General features: G+C 45.8%; 1 protein-coding gene across 1 annotated transcript in view; it reads right to left on the bottom strand.

The window, feature by feature from the left end:
• The window catches only part of PRKCH (protein kinase C eta), a 113667-nt gene extending 104680 nt beyond the window's left edge, over positions 1-8987 (bottom strand). Inside the window, exon 1 of the mRNA XM_071426232.1 lies at positions 8371-8987. Coding sequence (XP_071282333.1) covers positions 8371-8730 — 360 coding nt within the window. The 5' untranslated portion in view covers positions 8731-8987. The remainder of the gene's footprint in view (positions 1-8370) is intronic.
• Between the last annotated feature and the right edge of the window lie 15261 nt (positions 8988-24248).

Below are 24248 nucleotides of genomic sequence, written 5' to 3'. Positions count from 1 at the left end.
GTGTTAGAGAGGTGTGAGCTGCTTTTTCACACCAAATGAGACCAGCTGGCAAGTCAAAATCCTGTCTCTGAGAATGGTTAACATAGAATATATGAGAGAAAGGCAGAAAAAACACCACAATGTCAGATATGGAGGTTCCAGCTCAAACCTCTCCTCAGCCCCTGGATGCACATTATCAGACAATCGGTCACTGTGATTCTTACTATTAGATGTAAAGTCCTGGGACAGTAGAGACCCACAGCCTATTTCTCACATCCTGTCCTTTACTGCCTCATTTTGAGAGGTTACTGGGCTCTACTGATCTGTTAAGTGATTTCACACTGCAAACGATTGTACTGATCTTTTTCTAAACACACAGCAGACATGCAACACTCATACAGCAAATCACACATTTAGAAACGTGTCCTGCATGGATGCATTTTCCTCCTCTCCCCATTTTGACAGAAATATCTGTACTGCAATAAAAAGTAAAAAAATAAAAATAAGAGAGAAATTCCACTAAGGCCTAAATAGTATTTGCATGTTGGTTAAAAAAAAAATAGATTATTTTTTCTATCTCCCATTTCACAAACTGAAGTCAGCTACCAAAGCTGCCCAGCTTGTGTTTCTGCACCAATACTTCATCTCCTGCCTGTTCCACAGAAAGGAGATCCCACCTGGAAGGAGTCTGGAGAGCTGCCACTGTATCACTGATACAAATACAACCAACTCACTCACAAAACTCAAAACTTACGAAACTGGGCAGGTGAACACCAAGAAAAACCCTTTATGTAATGCCATCTCACAGATTCATACCTCCCTCCCTCCTTCTTCCCCTGCCAACATTTTTTTGTACTGGGAAAGCTCCTGGGTAAGCACAGTCTCAGCAGCTGGGTTTCAGTTTTGTGTGAGCTGTGCTGACCCAAAGGGCAGCTCCACACCACATGATGGAGCACAGAAATTCCCATCCAGAGCCACGGAGGTCCAGCCAGCAAGTGAAAATCTTATCCCAGACCTGACTTCCCAAAAGCCCTGTGGCTTTGCAGCCCAGGACAGCATCTTCCCCAGGATGGGCTTAATTGCTTTGCAATGTGGCACTCAGAGGAGCCAGCCCAGGGTGTGACATCCATTTGTCACACAAGTCACAGGCACCTCATCGCTGTCTTGCGGGCTGCATCTCTCCATCAGCACACAGAGCACCGGTGGGCTGGAGAGCACGAGGCTTTCTGGAGATGCAGTGGGTCTCACAAGGAAGACCAGCCAAAAAGAACCCTGGCAGTTACCAGAACAACTCTTCTGCCTGCAGCCTGCCCCACATTGGAGGAGCCCACGGACAGAGCAGCGCAGGGAGCGGGGCCATCAGCCGGTCAGACTGCTCCGGCAGCCTGAGGGATAGATCTGGGCATTGATTACATGGTCTAGCACAACAAGGGCACAAAAGGTCCTGTAGGGGCAGTGAAAAAGCAATTTTTTCCATCACCTTGGGCCTAGCACAGACACTGAGTATCAAGAGCACAGGAGTTGCTGAGGGAGATGCTTGTTCCCACGCAGCATTGCTCAAACGCGACAAAAGCTGGCTCACATCTGCTCGTGGTACTGGCTCCTAAATTAAAGCAGGATGGTTTCCTCAGCAATTGACCTCCCTAAGTGATGAGAACATCTCATGATATCAAAGCATACAAAAATATCATTGGCATAGCAGAAATACAGCTGCTTGTCTGGTTTACTCTAAGTGGCTTAGCAATGTTAATGGGACGCTTCTGGATGCTCTTTGTTCCAGATACACATTTATCTTTGATATCATCATTATAAAGCAGGGCTTTCCCTCACAAGCAGCCAGCAGAAAGGCATGGCCTGGGAGAGGAACAGCCACGTGGTGATCTCCACCAGGACACAGCACCAGGTTAGTTATCCACAACTCCAGCCCGGGTCCAGCACAGCCCTACAAATAGCACAGGTGTGGAGCAAGCAGTCAGAGCAAAGATTGCTCATTGTCTCCAGAAGAAATTAAATTTGAAGCATGGTCTGACATGTCTTAACTGCATGCTTAAATAGAATGAAATCTGGGAGGCAAGAAGGTGCAATGGCTGATCCAGAATCCTTATAAAAGCTGCCAGTAACTCATTTCATGTGGCAACTCTGCTGTTCATCTTTTTCTCCATGGTTACACACAAGGCCCCCAATTTCCTGGCTGTATTAGCAAAGCACAATAGCTAAAGCCTAAAACATCAAAGGAGCCTTGATAGTTTGTGAAGAAAGGGTGGGAGTCTTATTCACTTCAGTAAGGGATATGTTTTTCATATTGAATTACCCTGTAAATCAGTAGACTTTCTAATGGCATTTCAATAGCTCAAATGGTCCCCTTGACGATCCATTCTGCAGAGTTTATTGCCTATAAGCTCAAAATGGCCAGAAACCAAATCATTACTCAGAAAATACTCCAAACAAAAAGCCTCTGACAGTCTGGGTGAAATGTGCTTTACTAAAAGACCTGTGGAAAAAGCTAAATATAAACCACCAACAGGGTGAGGTGGGGCCAGCAGGGCGCAGGGCTGGGGACGGAGCTCACTGGTGCTGCGGTCACCCTGCTGCCCCCTCTCCTCCTCACAGCCTCTCTGCAAAAAGCACCCCCAGGGCTGTGGGTGCAGGTCTGCAAACACCTTCTCACGAGCTTCTAACATGACCAAAGGCAATGTGGGCATCAGCCCTTGGCTGCCTCTTCTCCCTCCAACCAGGGCTTTCAACTGGTTCAGCAGCAACACCATCAGCAGGAATGTAAAGGTACCCCGGCATCAAAGTCAGCCCCCCACTCCAGCCAACCACATCAACAAGGGCTTGATGGAACCACAGAACAGAAGGGACCTTAAAGACCAACTCATTCCACACCATGCATGTGTGCACCACATCTGCCACATGCACCTTCCACCAGACCGGGTTGCTCCAAGCCAAATCCAGCCTGGTCTTGAACTCTGCCCAGGATGGGGCATCCACAGCTTTTCTGGGCAACCTCTGCCACCCTCATTGTAAAAAAACTTCTTCCTTACATCCAATCTAAATCTCTCCTCTGTCAGTTTAAAGCCATTGTTCTTTTGCTGTCTCTCCATGCCTTTGTCAAAAATCCTTCCCCAGCTCTATTTTAGCCCCTTTAGGCACTGGAAGGTGCTGTAAGGCTTCCCTTTCGCCTTCTCCAAGCTGAAAAACACCAACTCTCTCAGCCTGTCCTCACAGCAGAGCTGCTCCAGCCCTTTGAGCATCTTCATGGCCTCCTCTGGACTCCCTCCAAAAAGTCCATGTTCCTCTTTTACTGGGGGTCCCAGGGATGGATCCAGTACTCCAGCACATCATTCCAGTCACCTCGAGGTGACTGCCACTGCTCTTGGTGGCAGGAGTACCCAAATGGTACCCATTTCCCTCCAGGTCACTGCAGCACCTGATTGCCTGGACTCTGTCCTGCCTTGTCCTGCACTCCTGGAATTCTGACTCTGCCTCAGACACAGAATTCCCTCCCCCCTCAGCCACAGCCACCAAAGAATGCAGTGACAGCACCTTTGAAGGGGACAGGAACACTGTCACTTCACTGCCCCCAGAAAACCTTGACAGCCAAACCCACATCTTGCTGCACTCAGTTCAAAGCCAGGACGTGATCTCCAGTCCCACACCCCCCTACTGGCCCCAACCACTGGAAACTGGCTCTTCTCATGCTTGGGTCAAATCTTCAGACTCTCAAGCAAAGTCTCCATGTTCTCCAAGGATTCTCACAGCTGCCAGCCAGGCCTTTTATTGGGGAGGAGCAAGAAACAGGACTCCAAACAGCTCCACTTCTGATGCTGAAACAGGGCAGGACATGTGCAGCTCTTTGTGACAGTCAGCTGTCTCATCTGCCTCCATCAGAACAACTGTTTTTAGCATCACACCCCCACAGACTATTAAACACCTGACAAATAGCAACAATTTTTCCCTTAGCTATCACAGCCTTTGTTTTAGGCTGCAGGGCACTCTCAGGTAGTTGTGGTGCATAGGTCTCTCTTGGCATTTTGAGGGGATCTGTTCATAGGGCCAAAGGACAAATTTATGCCAAAGCAAAGAAAGAAAAGCTCAAACTCCAGTAGCTTTCAGACCTACCTTACCTTCTGCAGTGGGTGTTTCTCTCCACGAGTCCTATTCAACATAGTAACTGCATATCAGTAATAACAATTACAGAAACAAGGCTTCCAAAAAGTTAGGGAAGGAGCTCATTTTACTCAAGCCTAATCAATATGCAGTGTGACCTTCACACAGATCAGAGATCTTCACTTTGTACATCACTGTCACGTGCATGGAAACAGAAGTCAAATGGACTTCACCCCAGCCTGCTCCTGCCCTGTGGATGGAGACACCACTTATTCCACCTCTACAAGCTTAATTTATCTCTGCAATTGGACAGACACAAAATACTGCACCACAAAACCCTCTGTCAAGAGCTATAAAGTATTTTGGCCTCCTGAAGCAACTTTTGCCCACCTGAAGAACTCTGCAGTCAAGCAGGAGCCAAAAGAAGCAGCAAACATATTATATTGACCTGCATCACCCTGCCTCTCTCTCATGGCCATGATGCTCTGGAGAGAAGGTGACTTATCTTTTAACTCTTGAACTTCACATTCAACAAATACAATTGTATGTAAACATGGGTAAAACATAATTATTTCTGCCTTAAGAAAAAAAAAAGGGAAGGATAGAGCTGAAGTGAAGGAACTCACAAGAATTGCCTTAATCTCTTCCTGCACACGAGCAACAAATTCATCAGAAAGTTGTGACTGGCTCACTAATCTTATAGCCCATCTGTTATGTGATTTCCTTCTGTGTACTCTCATGATTTGCTACTTCAAAGTTTAAATGTCTATTCCTTGTTAAAGTCTTACAAATTATGGCATCTCTGCCCAGGGACTAATAATTTTTACAATTGTGAATAAATAATTCCCTTGTAACAATGCTATTCAGTATCTGTAAAGAGTCTTTCCCCAAGGTTAAAAGTTACTTCAGCTACTACATAAAACTCAGGTATTGTAAACATCTCCCATTTCAGCTACACTGAGTACTCCATTTGTTTCACTGATATATGACAGCATCCTATACTGCCCTCAGAGACAGTCAAAGAGGGGATAATACCTTTCAAAGGTGCATATGTGAAGTAAAAAGATTCTAGCAGAGGCTAGTGCAAAATTAAATGCTTTCAAGAGGCAAGTTTCAACCCCAATGTAAATCCCAGCAAACAGCTCCAGAGAGCAGGCAGCTCAGCTCCCTCCCTGCACCTGGTCATGCACACCTGGGTAAAATGCAACCATTCAGGTTTGCACAACCTCACACCCACACAGGCAATGCCTACCAGAGCCAGAACATGGCACTGGGGAGATGGTGCTCAGCTGTGGCTGCCACACAGCACGCTGAAAGCACAATGGCATTTAATTGGCAATGCTGGTAAAAACTACTCTGCTGAAACCTGACAAGTTAATATAAGAAAGGGGAAACAGCAAGAAGGATCTTGAAGTCAATAAGCTCTTGCAAATTTGATCTGTGGAAAATTAGTCAAATGTGTGTAACAACAAACTCACAAATTAGAAGATATCCGGACCATACTAATGTGTTTACTAGAAAGACTTTGGAAAACAGCCCAAATGGTTGGAAGGAAAAGGGTCAGTTTTGAAGTCTCTGAAACATGAATTTTAAAGCAAACCATGAACAGAGAACACTGCCCCAGCACCCAGTGGGATGACTCAGGTGTATAAGCATTACTGATGAGACAGCTCATGTCCATACACTTACTCATCTGCATAAGTGTTCAGGTCATAATTGCAGTGATGTACCTGTAAGTCATCTGGGAAGCACCAACTCTTACACACCAACTGCTCCTCCTTGCCTCTCTGAAACTTCCAACAGTTCTCACAAAAGGTGCTGACCAATGTTACAACTAATCACTTTTTTCTTTTTTTTTTTCCCAGCAGGAGAAAATCCATGTTTATAAACAGAGCAGCATGAGCCTGAGAGCTGACAGCAGCCAACTGCCCTGTTTGCCTGTTATTAATCACTTGGATTTTACCAAAATACTGTTTTACCTGTCTCTGAAAAGTGAACATAAAAGTTCTATTTCAAATCAAAATGAAAAATTGTGCACAGCCAAGTAAGCAGAAGCCAGGTTAAACTTGGGAAGATTCATCAATTTTCCTCTCACCCGATTCACTCCTTAGTTGCCTACCTGTGCTTTTATTTTGTGGATGAAAAAAGGACAGAAATGAAAGATTTTGGAGTGGAGGTGTTTCAAATAATGTACATTTCCTTGTGGTGTTTTGCATTGTGCCAGCAGCTCATAGACCTTGGGTTGGTACAAACCAGCATTTCCTCTCCTTCTGATTACACAAACTCCCGTGACAGCCTTGCTGGATTTATCAAGACATATTAAATTATCAGGGCAAGATGCTGTTCCCTGTCATCATGTGATCCAGGCTGCACGCTATGCAAGATGCTAACAAAGCAAATCAGAAGGGAGGGGAGAGAGAAAGGCAACAGAAGGCACACATTTGCTCATTCCCCTCTAAATCCACCCCAGCTGTAAGTTTCAGACATTCATTTAAAGGGAGAGCAGCAGCTCTTAACCTCTGTCTACATGCCCAGATATAAAACCAGTTTACATCAATCTAGTTAAAAGAATTCACTGATTTCCCACCCCATTGCACCCATCAGCTCACAGGTACAGGAGTTCATAAAACACATGGCTATCCTGCAAGGATTAGAAACTTTTCCCTCACCTCAGATGAGTATTTCAGGCCACAGTCTGCATTTGCCCTAAAAATCAGCACTGCAGGATGGACTAAATGAAAGAAATGTACGTGCATCCACACCAGCAGCAGCATTATGACAGGTATTTTAGAAATGTAAATAAGGCCACCACCTTTGCAGCAGAGCAGCACATGTCAGCCCACATGTCACCAGCTCCAGTGTGACCAGGACTCCAGCCTCCTTGTAGGACTGGGCCTCTCTCAATAGCAAACATCCCCAGCAACTCAAACATCAAGGAAACCCTCAAAAACACATAGCTCTATCCCAAGCTCACTCCTCTGCCTTGCCCATGGGGGTCTGTTCTGTATTTGAGCCTGGCCTAGCACAAATCCCAGGAGCTGAGCAGATACTTTCCAGGGGCACAGGTAGCCTGGGAAGCTGAGCATGCATCCACCAGGCAAAGCTCATGCCCTCAGCTCAGGCTGGGCTGCCAGGAGCAGCACCTCAGCTAAGCCACTGGAGAATTGCTGGGACCTTTCTGTCTGACCCAAAAACTGCATCAGGGACCGTCTGAGAGAGAACACCTCCAATGCACAAACCTCACACCTATCCACAAGGTATCTAACTAAATGGCCCCAATATACATGAATTAATCATTGTCTGTTATCGCTCCAAAGGTGCAGCATCACACCTCAGCCACAGAGAGCAGAAAGTCCCAGCATTCTCCCCAGTGATAGGATCAAGATGTTTATCTGTTCTCTACACTGTCAGCCTCAACATCTGGTTTTATTGTGGTGGTTATCTGACCGCATATCCTGAACTCCTCAGCCTCAAAAAGTTTATACCCATCACAGCCTTGAACATTCTCAGCTCTTCTGCACCTTCTCTACTCAGAATAAATGCCTTTTTTTATTAAACTAATTCTTACCAGCAAACTGTCTGGATCAATGCAGTAACCTCGTCCTCCTTTACAAGACTGGAAGCAAACGTACAGCCTTAGAGACTGTACTGTTTCTGTCACCATCAGAACTAATCCATAAATGAGGTTCTCTGGGCTGCATACAAGTGACATTTACCTGAAAATAACCTAGAATTAGCTCAGAGTGAAACTGCACTGACCCAGAGCAGCGGTGTACATAACAGACACAAGACTAGTCCTGCCATTCTGCTAAGAAGTCAAAGAAATCCGCATGCACACATCAAACTATTGTGCAAGCATGTGTAGAGCTGGGCAGAAATACATCCAACCCAGGTATCCGAGTCTCCAAGTGCGCCTCTGTGTGCTGAGCAAAAGGAGGGAGGAACACCTTTGTGCGAATTTGCTGGTGTCGTTTACAAGTTACGTATTACAGGTCTTGTCTCCGTTCATTTACAAACATGAGGAGAGACTTCACAGGGGAGACTACAGCGTCCTCACCCTCAAGCCACAACAGCTGAGGGTCCTCAGGGTCCCCGAGGAACAGCAAATGCGAAGCAGAGGGACACAAAGAGATGCGTGAAGGAACACACCTGTGTACCTGCAGACACACACCGGGCTGCGTGTCTGCGGCACAGGCATGCAAGGACAAGCCCCGGCTCCGCGAGTGCCCTCCATGCATGCCCAGAGAGCCCTCCCGGCTTCTCCTCCGGACGGGTACTCACCCAGCCCTCGAAGGTGTCGCTGGGGGCGGCGGAGCGCAGCAGGTCCTGGAAGTGCAAGGTGCAGTTGGCCACGAAGTCATCGTAGCCGATGGGGGTGTCGTGGAAGACGGAGAGCTCGATCTGATGGCCGTCGGTGACCGTGGCCGAGAACTCCTCGTTGTAGGTGGGTTTGTTGGTCTTCTGCTTGGTGCTGGTCTGCCCCACGCGCACCTGGTCCACGCTGACGGTGACATAGGGATCCAGGAGCTGGTATCCCTTGCGGAAGAGCGAGTGCCGGAGGGACCAGCGGGTGGGCTGCAGCCCCACCGCCTCCCCGATCCGCACCTTCAGGTACCCGCTGAACTTCATGGCTCCGGACATGGCCGCGCCCCCGGGGCGCCCGGGAGCCGGGAGGAGAGCCAGAGCCCGCTCCCGCCGGGCGAGGCACCAGCCTCTCCTGCCGGCCCGGCCCGCCGCAGCCCCGCCGCGCCTCCTCAGGGGGCCGGGCGGCGGCACCGCGCCCGCCCCCGGGCCCTGCCCCTGCCGGGGCTCCGGAGCCGCCCCGCCCGCCCCCGCCGCCCGGCCCGGGCTGCTCCTGCCGCGGGGGAGCGGCGCGATCCGGCTCGGGGACACCTGGGCGTGGGGCGGCGGCGGCGGCGGGCGGGGAGGAGCGCGGGGCCGCGCCGTGAGGGCGGAGACGGGCGGGGAGCCCGGCCCGCCGCTGCTGCCCAGGTGCGGCCCGCAGCGAGGAGCAGCCCCTGCCTTGCCCCGAGAGAGGACACAGCCCCGGCGGCGAGCTCCGGGACACCCCCGAGGGGCTCCGACCCTCCGGTGCTCCCCGTTCAGCCCCTCCCGGGAAGGGCTGGGGCTGCGCCCGCCGCTCGGACCGGCGGCCCGGACGGGAGCGGCCCGGAGCCGGAGCAGCAGCAGCGCTGCCCCCGCACCTCGCCCCGGGCAGCGGCGCCTCCCCGCATCGCTCCGCCGGGAGAACGTGCGCGGAGAACACCAGGATGTGTTCGGGGGTTAATTGCGGGTGATTAACGTGCCTGGCACTCGGCGTGCAGGCTTGGTTCTAGGGTGGATTGTCTTCGGGGGTTTGATCGCACTTAATAAAGTCGGAATTTAATTAGTTGTAATTGCTTTGCAGATTTCACAGCAGAGCGGTGTGAGCTGGGTAGGGAACAATGAAATCCTGCCTTCCCGGTGGCATTGTTCAGCCGGCATCATCTGAATGAGGTTGCACTCCCTAAGATGCGGTCCTCTGAGTGACCCCACCGCAGCTGGATGGTGCCAAGACTGGCTGACAGTTTGTAGCCTTTTTTTAATGTATTTCTTTCTTTTTTTGTTTTCTTTTCTTTTCCAGACCACTCCTCTCACCTCAGCTCTGCCATCTTTCACATTCCCTAGCAGACCGTCTCTGTTTTCTGCCATCCCCTTTCCTCGCTTGCCCCCTTCTCCATGTTGTTTTCTTCTTCTAGAAGTCCAAGTTTCACAGGAGCACCAAGCCAAGGCTCCTTCCAAGCCTCAGAGAGAGCAGGTTGTCTCTGATTGCCTCCTCTGGAGAGAGCAGGTGGAACAGGTTCAGTAATGTGATCACTCCTCACATGGAAGCAACTGTTCTGCCAGAAAAACTTGTAGACTCTTAAATCAGACTTCTGACAGGTCTCCTTTCAAGGCTTTTAAGTTTCTTGCTCTGTCACTATTAACTGGAGAAGACAAGTGTTTAAAATTTTTTTGAGCTTGGTTAGGACAGCTCATCCTGAGGAGGAATACAGGCTTAGTTTTAGAAATTGCCACCCCAGGTTCTGCGATTTTGTTTCCAGGAGTGACCAGCTCCAGATCTTTTAACATGGAGTACTCTCTTATCAAAGACTTGTAGACTTAGGATTTTTCTGTTGATGTTCCTTCTGAAATGCATTTTAGCATTAGCTGTGATCATTCTAGGTAATTTTATTTTCCCTGGTTTTAATCTTCATACCTTCTTGGATTCCAGTATCCCACAGCATTGAGCTGGTCAGAAATAAAGATTTCCTTTTATCAGCTGTGCATCAGCTATTGCTTTCATGTCTGGATTCACCACTTCCTTATGACACCATAAAATAAAAAAGTCCTCTGTTTACCTTTTCAAAAGGATCAGTATCTGTCATTTTGTACTTTCACCACTTCTGATTTTCCGAGTTATGAGGTATCCCTTGAAGCCAGGGCAGAATCCACGCTGACCATCATGCGCAACCTGGAGCTCTTAGAAAACTTCACCAGGACTCACTCAGGGCTGCAGACAAGGTTTAAAGACAGCCTAAACTTTAAAGCACCCAGCATGGGTACCCAAAGGATAAGGCTGAAGGCCTTAGAAAGGCTGGAGCACTCACTGTCTAAATTCCAAATCATCAAATATAGATTTTACTTTGCTTAGAGCCCTTTCAAAGGGCTCAGTGCAATAGCAGTGAAGAATGTTTGGCACTAAGAGTCTAACTTAAGAGATAAACATGAATTACAATCACAGACTGCCATAGTACTGTCAAAATTTCCCTTTACCTTTTCCTCAGTTTCCTGAGCAGGCAGAGATGAAAGTCATCCCGAGCATTACTTGTTAGAAGTAATGGCTGGCTCACATATTTTCTGTCAGAAACAGGGAGAAGACAAAAATCTGATGGTTAAAGGCTCATTTACTCTGCTTAATCACACAAGGTGAAGTACTTTGCCATGCTGGAGCTTCATCCATAATAGTAATGAGGACTTAAAGAACATTTTCTATACAGTGGTTCATTAGAATCTCATGTGATTCCTCTACCCAGATTCATGTAGAATCATGTGATTCCTCTACCCAGACTTCAAATAAACCTAGCAAGTACTGAAAAACTCATGGAAAAAAAGCAGGTGAGCCACAGTTTTAAATATTTCTGGTGAACAGCAGTGCAAGCCAGTTTTCTGCTGCAGGAAAAAATCAATCCTGTGGACTCATATGATGTGAATCTAATTAATTTTGTTTATCCACTCAAACCAGTCTGGAACAGATCATCTTGAACAGCATCTGAACACACCCCTATTCTGAACTCCCAGCCAAAGCCCAAATGTCCTGTTCTCAAAGAGAACTGAGCAGTGACATGAAGTCAGAACCTACCCTGCCTACTCTCCAGACATCCACGCAGTGGAAAAACATCCCCAGTTAGGTATTTTCTTCCAAGAATCAAAACATCCCTGCACACCATGACCTTGCAAGGCTGAATGCAGCTGCACCATCTGGTGATGGCTGCGTTGATCCTCCTTGCACAGCTCTGGGGGCCAGCCAGGTCTGCAGGAGTGTGGATTCTCCTCCTTTCCTCAGCAGGACCGTGGAGATCAGGCTCCAGGCGTGGCAGGGTGATTCATTCTGTGCCCTCCAGTGCTCAGGGAGGCTGAGCTCTTCCCAGTGCTTCCTGCCAAGCTGGATTGTCCCCTGAGCAGTCAGCCTGTGGCACAGAGCTGTTCAAGGAACCCACTGAGAGGATCTCCTGATGTGCCTGAGCAGCAGAGTGGTGGGAGACATGCAGTGGCAACAAATAGGAAATAAAGCAGAAAGGCTGTGCAATCTGAATGATGGGTAAATTGCAGGATAAACAAGCCAGAGCACAGGCAATCTTACTAACCTGGCACTCTTGGAGAAGGTTTTAGTGTAGTAGTGGAAAACCCCCTGGAAATAAAACAGCTTAGAGCTCACCAGCAATCAAAAAGACAAGTAGACTGTTGGTAATTGTTTGAAACAACTGACAGAAATGCCAAAACTGTCACTCAGGCTCTGTATAAATGACACAGTCATACCATTTATAGTGTGCAAGTCTGCTGCTCCCTCCATCTCAAAAAATGCAGAATAGTTCTAGGAAAAGCACAGAAAAAGATGACAAAGGTGATGAAAGGCACAAAACACGGTTGTGAAGGGAAAGAGACTTCCTAGCTTGATATTTCTAAGTCTGGGAAGCAAAAAACCAAAAGGGAAATATGAGCAAGATCTGTACAATCATAAACCACATGAGCTGTATGAATGGGAAAGGGTTTTTCATTCTTTCCCAGCCAAGACCTAAAGGACACTTACAATTGTTTTGAGGTCAGAGGTTTAAAAACATAGAGAAGCAAATGCCTTTTCACAGAATGCGTAGTTATAATTTGGAGTTCATTGCAAAAAATGGAGGCCAGAAATATAAACAGCCTTATCCAGGAGTAGGTGTTAATGGAGGATAGACCTAATAGTGGCTACTGACCATGAGATAAACCCTGGCTCAGGAATGTCTTAAACCACAAATTGGCAGCTGAAAGGAATCACAGGAAGGCAATGGGACAGCATGGCTGAGGCATGATGGATCTAGGAGGGACACAGTCAGCATGCTATGCTCCTCTGAACTGTAATTTCCATATCTAAGTAAAAAACTGAAGAATGGCACCTCCTTAGGCTGGCTTAGGCACCATTCCCTGCAGGTGGGTGAATGGTCAAAGATGGGAACAACTCTCAAAGTTTACTCCTCCACTTTACTCCTCCACTCCTCCTCACAGTAACCTTAAGGACAAGTTTGTGCAACTTCTCTCTTATGTTTTTGGGAATCTGTCTGAAAAACCTCCAGTTCAGATCCGCAAACAAAGCCAAAGAGCTTGGCCAAGTCCTGTTGTAACATTATGATTTAAATCTGGCCTCATCTCACTACAGATATACACAAATTAGAGCCCATTTCATGTACCCTGTAAAAATCTCCACTTCTTTTTCCTACAAAACTGTGTGTTATTCCCTTCCCCAGTACCCTATAATTCTGTAACAATTCAGTATCATCCTCATTTGGCAAGTTAAGGGCAAAGTCTTAAATTGCTCCACATTAAATTTCTACCAGACACTGGTTACATTCAGCAGTGAGTCTGTAAAGCAATGGAAGAATTTTGTCTTTCACAATTACCATTGCAAAAAGTGCCAGTGACACTTTTTGTAACTGAAACTGTAGCTAAATCACTATAAAAATACAAAAATTAAGAGAACTGTAGAGGCAATTGAAGTAGGAACTAACTCTATTTTGTTCCTCTATTAATTTTAGTCTATTTATATCACTTCTCTTTTATAGTTCTTTCTATAAGACTGCTTGTTAAACCTTTAAACAATGACAGCTGCTGAAGACTGAATATCCCATGTGTGGAATCGTTGGTAGTCTAGGGAGAAGAAGAGAAAAAAGAAATCAAATTCCTCTCTAATAATAATCATTATAGGATCAATCCAAAACTCACTGAGTCAAAAGCAAAGCTGCCACTCATTTAAGCTATACAAGAATCAGGTCTGGTTTGTATGTTTGCTGTTGATCCTGATTTATTCCAGAGCAAAAGAGAAAAAGATATTGCAGCCTAATATCAGCTTTTCCTAGTTGCCATGAATACTGATTGTCTAAACTGTAGCTCACCTGATCCTTATTATTTTTTATTTTTTGGAAAACTAATTTTTTTTTTAAATTGTAGCTCACCTGATCCTTATTATTTTTTATTTTTTGGAAAACACCGGGTCATTTTATAAAGTGCTGGTATTATAAACTGCAGAATATAGTTTATAAGAGCTCTAACTCCTACAAGCCAACCATTAATACAGCTAATGGCCTGTTTGTTGTATTAAACTGCTCTCATTTGTCTGGGTCCATTAACAAATGCAGTGGTCATTAACTGTTAACAGCAACTCAGTTATTAGATTTTATTACTTGTACAGGAAACACTGGAGAACAAACTGATTGTTCTGGTTTACTGGGGTTTATTTCTTTCCCAGCAGTCTTGCTCTATTATTTATAATTTAGTTTCTCACTTATTCCCGAACATGATAGACATGCTCAGAAATGGGTTCAAGGCATCCATGTGGACACTCAGCTCACATGCCAGCCCCCTACCCCTGAGCCCAACAAACCTCTCCTCTAAACCACAGAGCTCTGAGGCACCAAGCATCTGCAGTGCCCTCTACTTTCCTGATTTTTCTGTATTTTTTTCTTGGGCAGCAGTTTCCACCCATGCATGTAATAATGAGATTTAAGCAAAAGATCAAATAGTGTGTACATAGGAGGCTGGAGAATCTTCTGCTTCATTCATGATTTTCTCTTTCTAATCTACTGAAATCCAACATTCAAGTTTAAAAATGTCTTTTACTTCCTCTTCATGGGGACTGTTGTGTCAACTAAGGGTCAGTGCTTTCTGTCCCTCATTAACATTTAGTCCAGATAATTGTACAGTTCTCTTCTGGCTGACAAATAAGCGTAGAGCCACAATCTTGCAAATGGCTGCACGTGAGGAATATTGCCCATGTGAGATATGAAAGCCCTTCCCTTCCACATTTTGAATGCTGAAGGCCCCTGATCCACTTTTGTCTCTGCTTTCTTCCCCTTTTTGCAGTTCAAAGCAATGGGAAAGCACCACCAGTGTCAAAATGCCATGAAGGCCTGGCAGCAGTTTGCCATGGAAGTGGCTTTCATGGAGCAGTCTGAGCAGTGTTCTTCAACCTGCAGTGCCATGGCACCCAAATGAGGGAGGAGACACCCAGAAATGCATTGTTAGTGCTCTTTGGGAACACCACCTTCTGGACTCCAGCTGGTGGAATTGGTGTTACAACTACCAGCACTTTAGAGGTGGAGATGTGTGAGATGACTGAGCTTTACCCTCTGTGTGGTTGGGTGTATTTAATGGTATTGAAATAACTCAATTTCTGAGCTGTTGGTCTCTTCCTAGCACACTGCAGTTATTAATGGTACTTTTAAAGTTGTCCTCTCCTACAAAGGCACAGCTGGTGTAGGTGATCCAACCTGCTCACTAAAGGCTTGGATCAATCAGATGGGTCCACAACCAGCACAGGGTATTGGTGGCAGATGTGATGCTTAACCCTCTGAAGAGGAGAGGTCACTCCTCCAAATGAAGTGATTCACAGTGCAGTGTCTGAATGCATTGCACTGGAGGTGCCTCACCAACCCTGTTCCTGGTTGGCTTGTGAAATGGGATCCTATCATGGTTTGGCTACATACAAAGTGGTCAGAGGACAAGCATGGACTTCAAATTTGGTCAAATTACATCAGCCCAGTGCTACCTGCAAGCCCATTCAGATGCTGTGGCAGCCAATGGATCCTGTATCAAGAGGAAAAAGGTGGAAGATTTTGCTAAGAACAGGCTAAAGACGCTGCTGGTTTGTACAACCAAGGATTAAAAAGTGCTTCTGTCTTCCCTGGGGCAGGGGTTAAAGCCTCTTGTGTATGCCCATGCCTGTGTCTCACGTGGTATGAGCGTGGGGACGTTGTAGTGCCGGGGACTCAGAGATATGAGTCACCTTATCTGCTCCTGTCTATAAACAAGCACTTGGGGTACAGCTTCCCTCCTATCAGCCTCTGATAACAACTTCCTTCCCACCCTCCTTCCCAAGCCAGCACGTGCTAACATGTTGTGCAACAGAACCAGTTGGACAAGAAATCCAGAAGTATTTAAGAAGCCCAGGGATGTGCAGTTTATGCCTTTGAACAGCAGAGGCTTGCTGGGAATGGCCCCAGACTGGCAGGTGTGTGCACTCTCTTTACCTTTTGGAAATGGGGTAGAATAAAAGAGCATCTCTGCCTCTTTCAGCTTCTGGTCAGCTCAGAACATAATAAATCCTGGGATTTTCCATGAGGAACATTATAAATCCTGGGATTTTCCATGAGGAACAGCAGGACTGTTCAAACACTGAAAAGACCCCAGAGTCTTTGCCCACCTGGAGTGCAGCATCCAGCTCTGGGGTCCCCAGCACAGGAAGGATGTGGAACTGCTGGAGATGGTCCAGAGGAGGCTGTGGAGGTGCTCAGGGGGCTGCAGCTCCTCTGCTGTGAGGAAATGCTGAGGGAGTTGGAGGTGTTCAGCCTGGGGAAGAGAAGGCTCCAGGGAGACTTTTTAATACTTAAAGGGGGCTTGGAAGACAGATGGGGACAAACTTTTAGTAGACCCTGTTGCAATGAGAGTAGTGGTTTTAAACTAAAGGAGGGTTGATTTAGATCAGGTATAAGAAAGACATTTTTTACAACAAGGGTGGTTAAACACTGACACAGAGAAGCTGTGGATGTCCCATCCCTGGAAACATTCAAGGTCAGGTTGGATGGGGTTCTGATCTGGTTAAAGATGTCCTTGGTCTCTGCAATGTTTATTTAATATTAATGTCATTCCTTAAGAAGCAGGGTGTTGTTAATTTCTTGAATAATTTAACTTTGCATTTTTTTTAAGTCCCCCAAAGACTGAACTATGACCTGAGCTAAAACAATAGTAGACATTGTTTAACACTAAGCAGACTAAAGAGGAGAAAAAAAATAAATGTAATAATGTTATGGGGCTATTATGTCTACATGTTGTAGACTCATTATATTAGCTAAGAATACTTAACTGAGTTGACTCCTTTAACACTGGCAAAGGATCAACAAGCTCTCAAAGTCCTTTTTTTCAGTCAAGACTGAGCCTGATCTTTCAGTTTCCTGCCATGTCTCTCATAAAATTTCTTTTTTCTCAGTAGAACAAACTCCTATCTGCCAAGAACTGCATATTCTTTCTCAAGAGCTGAACTCTGTTCTGCTGAAATGCAGGCATTGACCAATAATTTCTATTTGTCTGTACATTTTCTAGCAATCACAAGATCTATCATCTTCAATACCTATAGTACAGATGGAAGTAGAAAAGGCAGAGGGAAAGGGTTAGAAATAATGGAGTTAAAAGTAGTTTAATGAGAGTACACTATAGAGAAAATAATGATGATGAAGGATGCTCAAAGGGAGAAGGGAGAAATTACCTGGACTGGATGATCAGGAGAAAAAGAAACACATAGGAAGTATAGGGCATTATTGACCTTTGAATTCCATCTAAGGAATATTGATTATTATTCTTCAGTCCATTACAAAGAACTCTCCCCTCGGTTCAGAACCAAACCCCAACACAACCCCCAGCACAGGATTACAGTGCTGTGGCAGGGCTGCACTCTGGGATGTGCTCTCAGGGGATGTATCTCTGTGGTTTTGCTTTAATCATCACTGAGAGGAAGGAAAAAAGCTCTCTGTGCACCTTTACTGAGATCTTTAAAATCTCGGTACAGCCCAAAGCTCTGGGATATGAAGATGCCATCCCAAGGACCCTTTGAGTCAGACTGTTTGATTCCTAATTACTTAAAATAACATTTCTGTTGTTACACACCTATGAGTAAAAGTTACCTGCCTGTCCCCATCCCCACTCCATGGTGGTTCCCACAGGGGAACTCTTCCCTTCTTTGGGATCAGGGTGTGCACTCAGCCAGAAAATACCAGTGCAGGCTTGAGCACAGTCCTCTCTCCCACTCTGCATTGAGAAATTCTCAGATGTCTGTAAAGAATCAGGGAGAAACAATGCTCAGGACCTCCCTGACCATCCTATTTCTGTCCCAAACTCTGCACACAGGCAGCCAACTACACACAGGGATGCTCTTGCTGAGCTGCAGCTCACTCTGAATAGGCTGGGGAAATAAGAATAGCTCAGGATCGCTCTAAAAACTCAAGACCTTGCTCCAAAAATCTTAGAATTTATAAAACATTTAGAAAACAAAAGGAAAAGCCACACTGAACAGGAGAAAGCTCTCCCACATACACAGTGCTGCATCAACAGAAACTCTGTGAGAACCAGGATTTCTTCCCTTGTCACAGACCTCTAGATGGAGCTGCCTCTTTTGTTTTCAAATCTAGCAAGAGCCACTGAAGTACTGCCATAAGGCAAGGCAATGGGAATTTAATTTAAATTTAGGCATTTGCAAGGGGAGAATGGAATGGGAGCATTATTTTGCACGCATGTTGTGCTGTCATTAGATACTGTCAGCCTCTCCATAATTCTTTGAGAAACCAGCTGTGTTACCAGTGCCCTTGCTTACAAGAGTCACTCCTTCCAATTGTTTGGGGGTGAAGAGACAGATTCAACTGGAGGGTGCTGAGATCTGAATCTAAAGAATATCCCTATGAAGAGGGAAGCGCTGCAAAAAATCTGGATAACAAAGAACTTCTTTTCCTCCCATAAAGTGGGGTTTCATTTCAGGAGGACCTACCTCATTCCATGGACAGTGGAAGCAATTTTCCCAGCAGGGCTGGCCAGACTGAAGAGAACTGACAGCCTAAATGTCATGCTCAGCCTGCATGATCCCATAAGCCTGGAGAACAAGCCTTGAGGGGACCACCATGGCCACACCTCGAATCCTGGGGTCAGCTTTGGGATCCTCACAGCAAGAAAGACATTGAGGGGCTGGTGCAGAGGAGGGAATCGAGCTGGGGAAGGATCTGGAGCACAGCTCTGATGAGGAGCAGCTGAGGGAGCTGGGAAAGGGGCTCAGCCTGGAGAAAAGGAGGCTCAGGGGGGACCTTCTGGCTCTGCACAGCTCCTGCCAGGAGGGTGGAGCCAGGTGGGGCTCAGGCTCTGCTCCCAGGGAACAAGAGATAGGACAAAATGAAATGGCCTCACCAGAGGAAGTTTAAATTGGATATTAGGAACAATTTCTTCACTGAAAGGGTAGTCAAGCTGCCCTAAACAGGCTGGGGAAATGGTGAAATAATAATAACAGCCTCTGGAAGTGTTCAAAAAATTTTAGATGTGGCACTTGAGGACATGGATTGGTGGTGGCCTTGACAATGGGACAATGGCTGGATTTGGTGACCTAAAAGGTCTTTTCCAACCTAAATGATTCTCTGCCAGCACTATGCACAGGAGGAAGCACCAAGTGTTGTGTCCCTCTTTGCACTGCACTGTTCCCACCAGGCCTGGGAACCACAAACCCCAGATTTTGGGAGGATTGAAGAAGCACACATCTCCCTTTAACATGACCCCTAAAACCACCTGCACCCTGTCACCCTTGCACAGAGTGAGCAGCACAAAAGGGCAGGATCCAGAGTCAGCATTTCATATTCCCTAATTTCTCATCAGCCTTAAAAAAGCCCCTGGGAAGACAGAGCATCCCTGTTTCACTGCTGCCAGTGCCTGTTCCTCTAGAGGGTACCCTCAGCCCACAGGGAGCTCTGCTGAGCACTGCTCCTAATGAAACCTGAAGGCCAGGCCCGGGAAAGTAAAAATAAAACTTTACAGAAAAGCATGCTGTAATTTTATGATGCACTTTAATTTGATTCTGGTTAGTTAGAGCAGCCCCCTGGGCAGGCTGGGACTGCACTGAGCAGCACAGGGCTGTGCTTTCAACTTCCAGCTCTTCCAAGGACATAAATGTTAAAGCCTCCTGTGCAATCAAAGACAAAAATTACTCTGGGGTGTAAAGGAAAAAAACCCAGGAGACCTGCAGGAGCTCATATGTAAAATACATATTCAATCTTATTAAATACATAAGAGCAGAAATGTTCAGATCTCTCATGTTATTTGCTTTTTAGTGGTGCCTTAGGGGAGTGAAATAAGCATAGGACTGCCCTGTGGTAGGAAATGGGTGAACACCTAGGAAGAAACACACAGCTTGTCCCACAGAGCTTGCCACCAAAATAGACAATGCACAAGAGAAGAAGGAAAACAGACCAAAGATGGGAAAAGAGGTGGCCTGAGAGTACCCTGCAGGTGGGACAGAGCCAGGAGCAGGACTCAGGTCACCCAGTTCCCCTGCCAGGCTCCTGTGCTTGGCTCACACTGTCTCAGGTGCTCTGTGCTCACAGTGGGCCCTGGTTTCCCCATGGTTTGGGTTTTTCCTCATAGGATACAGACATGGATGCACAGGAAATGTTTACTCACTGAGCATGAGTAAACATTAACCTAAACTGTGACCTAGCAAAAGCAACCAAATATTTGGAAATGCCACCTCTTTTCAATTTTTCAAAGGAAAATACACCCAGCACTTCCAACTCTGCCTGTTCCAGCACCTCCCATATCCCTGGAGACTGGTGGCTAAGTCTGCACTTCCCATGTGCTAAGGGAAGCTCAGAGGGATTTAGTGAGCAGTTTGGCTCACATGCTAACAGCCAGTTTTCCACTCAGATTGGGGATATCACCCTGGAATTCATGCAGCTCCATCCAGAAGTGACCATAGAGCAGCAAACTCACTCCTCCCACTGCATCATATTGATGCAAGACTTGATTGATAGACATATTGATGCTTTCTCCTTGCTGCTAAACTGGGATCTTTCAGCAGCCTGAATCCAATGAAAATGGTGTTTATTTGAATATACCCAGAGTCACTGCCAGTGTCACTCCTGTAATGGGATCGAGTCAGGAAGGAAATGTTGGAAATGCAACACACTGAGGTACCTCAGTGCAAACACTGTGGAAAAAGCATGAACTAGCAGGGCAGAAGAGACCTGTTGAACAAAATGGATTGAAAAATTCCAGTGAAAGGTGCTGGTTCCCACCCAGCTCCCAGGAGAAAAGCTGGCTCAGCCCAGCATGGGAATTTGGTCAGCAGGCACTCTCATGGGATGTGGCACACCAAGGGCAAACCCAAAGTTTGCAAAAGAACATGAATTTCAGTCTTCACCATCTCTAGGGGTTGTCCTAACCACAAGGCTGTTGGCTATTTTGGTACCAGCTCTCTTACGTGGTAGTTTTGTAGTAAGACAAGAGAAAATAGTTAATAACAAAAAAAATTAATAACAAAATAATAAGTTATTAACAAACAAATTTTCTCTTTAGAGGGCTAAAGATTTTTTCATTTCCCCTTACAAATTTACTTTACATGCCTAAACCCCTCCCTGATATCTAAAGAGCAAGCTGAAAGGGATCTTTGTGAGCTGAGCATTACTGGATTTGATGTGAGAGCCAGGAAAATCTGTGTGCAGGTACTTACATTTGTCCTTACTGCAGAAATTACTAAAATCCCTTTGACATTCCTGGGGAACTTCTCTGTCTGAAAAAGTGATAGAGGGGTCTGTCTATGACATTAAATGTGACTGTTACAAGATTTGTCCAGATAAAGTTAGTGGTTCATTTTTTCATTCATACCTTTATTGTCTTTTTTTTTTTTCTTTTATTACCATTATTTGGGAGGGGGAAGGGGGGAGTAAGGGGAAGGGGAAATAAACCATGACAGATTTCTCACATAAAATTATATGATGTGGTTTTGACTGATATGAACATTTCTGATCTATGTGTCTGCACAGCCCTGCCTGTAAAACATTTCAGGAGCCTTGTGCACAAGATGTGCTCTGACAGAGGTAAATTACACAGGAACAGGCAGAGCAATGAATACACCCTCACGTGCTCCCCAAGCCCCTGTGGGATGCCAGATATCAAAACCAGAACCTGAAATTCCCTTCTGGAGGCATCCCATGTGTGCTTGGAGCTTTCTCCTGAGTGATTTACAAAATGAGTGGTGGGTGAAGGGCTGTCATTCCCTGCTGACTGGGACAGTGGCTGCACCCTTGTGGCAATCAATGTTCTTTTAATGGAAAACACCATGTGTTTCCATTGGATTGCTTGGTTATATTTTGGCATTCTGTTTATGACAGAGAATTATTTGTTATTGAATCCTTAGTGGTCAATAGCTTCAACTTCATTCTAATTACCAAGGCAGCCAAGTCATATTTTTTCTCCATTTACAGAATTTGTAGGACTATAACCAGAAAGCAAGCCACGAGTGACTTGGCCAGTAAACAGTGCAGTTTGCTGACTAGTGTTTGTTTTATAACCTTTGGCATATCTTGATATGTACATAATAACAGTTCTTAACCCATAAATAATATTTTACAGAGGTCACACTATAGTTATTTAAGTTCAGGGGTTTATTTCCCAGAACACTAAGTAGCTGTGAATGAATTATGTTTAGTCTGATCTGCCACAGAAGGGTCATAAACTTACAAGTTGTAGCAAACCATGGAATATTACTCCTGTATGTCAGGCCAACTGTAAATGTAAAAGAATAATGCTTGATAAGGGGAAGGGCTTTTTATTTTGTTAAAGTAATATACGTTCCTAGGGAAAGGCTGTAAAATTTCATGTTAAGTGACAAGTTGGGCAATCTCTCCACACACAGGCTTGTGAATTCTGCTTGCTCTCTGGGACTCTCTCTGCATGTCTGAGAGGCTACAAAACCTACTCTGAGCAGGGAATCTTTTTCTTTCTTGGCTCCCTCAGGCTTAGAGTGTCCCAGAATCCACAGGAGGTGATGAGAGAAACTTTAGTGCCTTTTCACAGGGCTAATAAAAAAAGGGGTCACTCAGTGCTGCCAAAAGTCTGTTCCACTGCAACAGCCATGGACAAGGAGAAAGCTGCTACCTCACCTCTTAAGCATGATGAAAATCTCAGGGACTGGGAGGGAAGAAGACTCAGCTGCTGATCATCAGGTGGGGACCTGGATGACTTTGGAGGCTGCTTGAGGCCACCTGACAACAGAGGGAATAGCAGAAAACAGTGGCAGGGAATTGCAAATGAAGAGACCAAAGGGACTGTAGGATCTGGGGAAGACACCATGTGCAGGAAACAGGAGATGATTTTATCCTGAAGAATGTTGGTTTCAGGACCAGCTGACATAAAGAAAGTGTGCAAGAGAGGAACAGAAAAGGCTCCCAGGTCCTGAAGACAAGATGTAATGAGAATGAGAAAGAGCCAGACCTGCAAGAACTCTGCCTCAATCCCAAAGAGCTCCCAAAAGTGAGGAAAGCAGGGAAGTGCATCTGAGTCCCTGTGCTTTTGGTGTTGATTACTGTAATGGCTTCAAAGCAATAATTGAATTTAGAACCTGCTGCAAAACCCAAATTTTTGTGTGCTCCTCCTAAACAGTGACCTGCATGGGCAGAGCCCTTGGAAAAGGTAAAGAGGAGGAGCTTTAGGTAAAAAGGAAGAAAAACACCAGTCCTGAGGCTGTTCAGCTGCTGTGCTGTAAATCCCATGTCAGGGAAGGGCCAAGAGCCTGTGCTGAGGCTGGGAGCAGGGCAGGGACCCCACTGAATGAGGGATGTGGGGGAGCCAGCTCAGTGCCAGGGACACCCTCCTGGCCCCAGCAGGAGCTGGCACACCCAAGTCCAGGTCACTCTTTCCTTCCAAGCCTTCCTGGGCACAGCACTGTGCCAGCCCATCCTTTTGTCACCAGATGGAGAAATCTGAAGACCCTTAAAATTCCAAAAAGTTCCACAGGTTACCTTTAAGAGATGCTGTAGGGAGGCAGTGACACTTCCCAAACCAGAAATAAATATGAACAAAGAGGATCAACGATGTAGATCAGATCATTCTGGTTCTCCAAAATTTTCCTACCCCACCAACTACTTTGCTCCTGCTGTCTGCAGGGGGCCTTGCTGTGGAATTCTAGCTGGAGACTTCTAAGAGGAGGAGAAAAACAAAAATGAAGCAAAAAGTCACCAGCTGCATTTCTCAATTTGCACTCCTAGTGCTGGATGCCTGAATCCAGGGTTGGCTGTTGTGAGAGGGCTGCAGCATGGTGAGGCAGGACCTATTTCACCACCCAGCAGAGCCCTCTGTTATTTACAAGTTGTGTTAATGTTCTGGCACTCCTTCTATACAAAATCAGCCCTGCCTAAATGAATAGTTGCATAGTGGTGGGGGAGATTTTTAAAGAAAAAATATGGCAATGAATTATTGAGTCCCCACTGAAAGGCAGCGGGAGATGCATGCCTAACTTGCCCATTTGCCTTGAAAAACTCCGATAAATATTATTTTGAAATTCATTAACTAGAAATAAAATAAAATTTGGGTGATTTTTCTTGACTTTTAACAACTGTAACAACAAATTATTTCTTCTGTGTGTACCCTTTGAGAAAACTCATAAAAACAAGCCTTTTAAACAAAGTAGAATTCACTCTTCAGTGTCCTGACCACGCTGCAAGTATTCCATTTCATAGATGCTATTTTATGATGCTGAATTCAAAAGGAATTTTAATTTTTGGGGGTGAGAGTCTAAAGTCAAGGGGTTCTGTAAACACCATAACTTGTGAAACCTGTGACTGTGTCTCATACTTGGATTGGAACTC

Source organism: Agelaius tricolor, unplaced genomic scaffold (assembly GCF_023055355.1).
Source record: "Agelaius tricolor isolate 1412-34295 unplaced genomic scaffold, bAgeTri1.0.p SCAF_5, whole genome shotgun sequence".
Taxonomy (NCBI): Eukaryota; Metazoa; Chordata; class Aves; order Passeriformes; family Icteridae; genus Agelaius; species Agelaius tricolor.
Note: the sequence above shows the minus strand (reverse complement) of the source record. Positions and strands in the feature narration are given on the sequence as shown.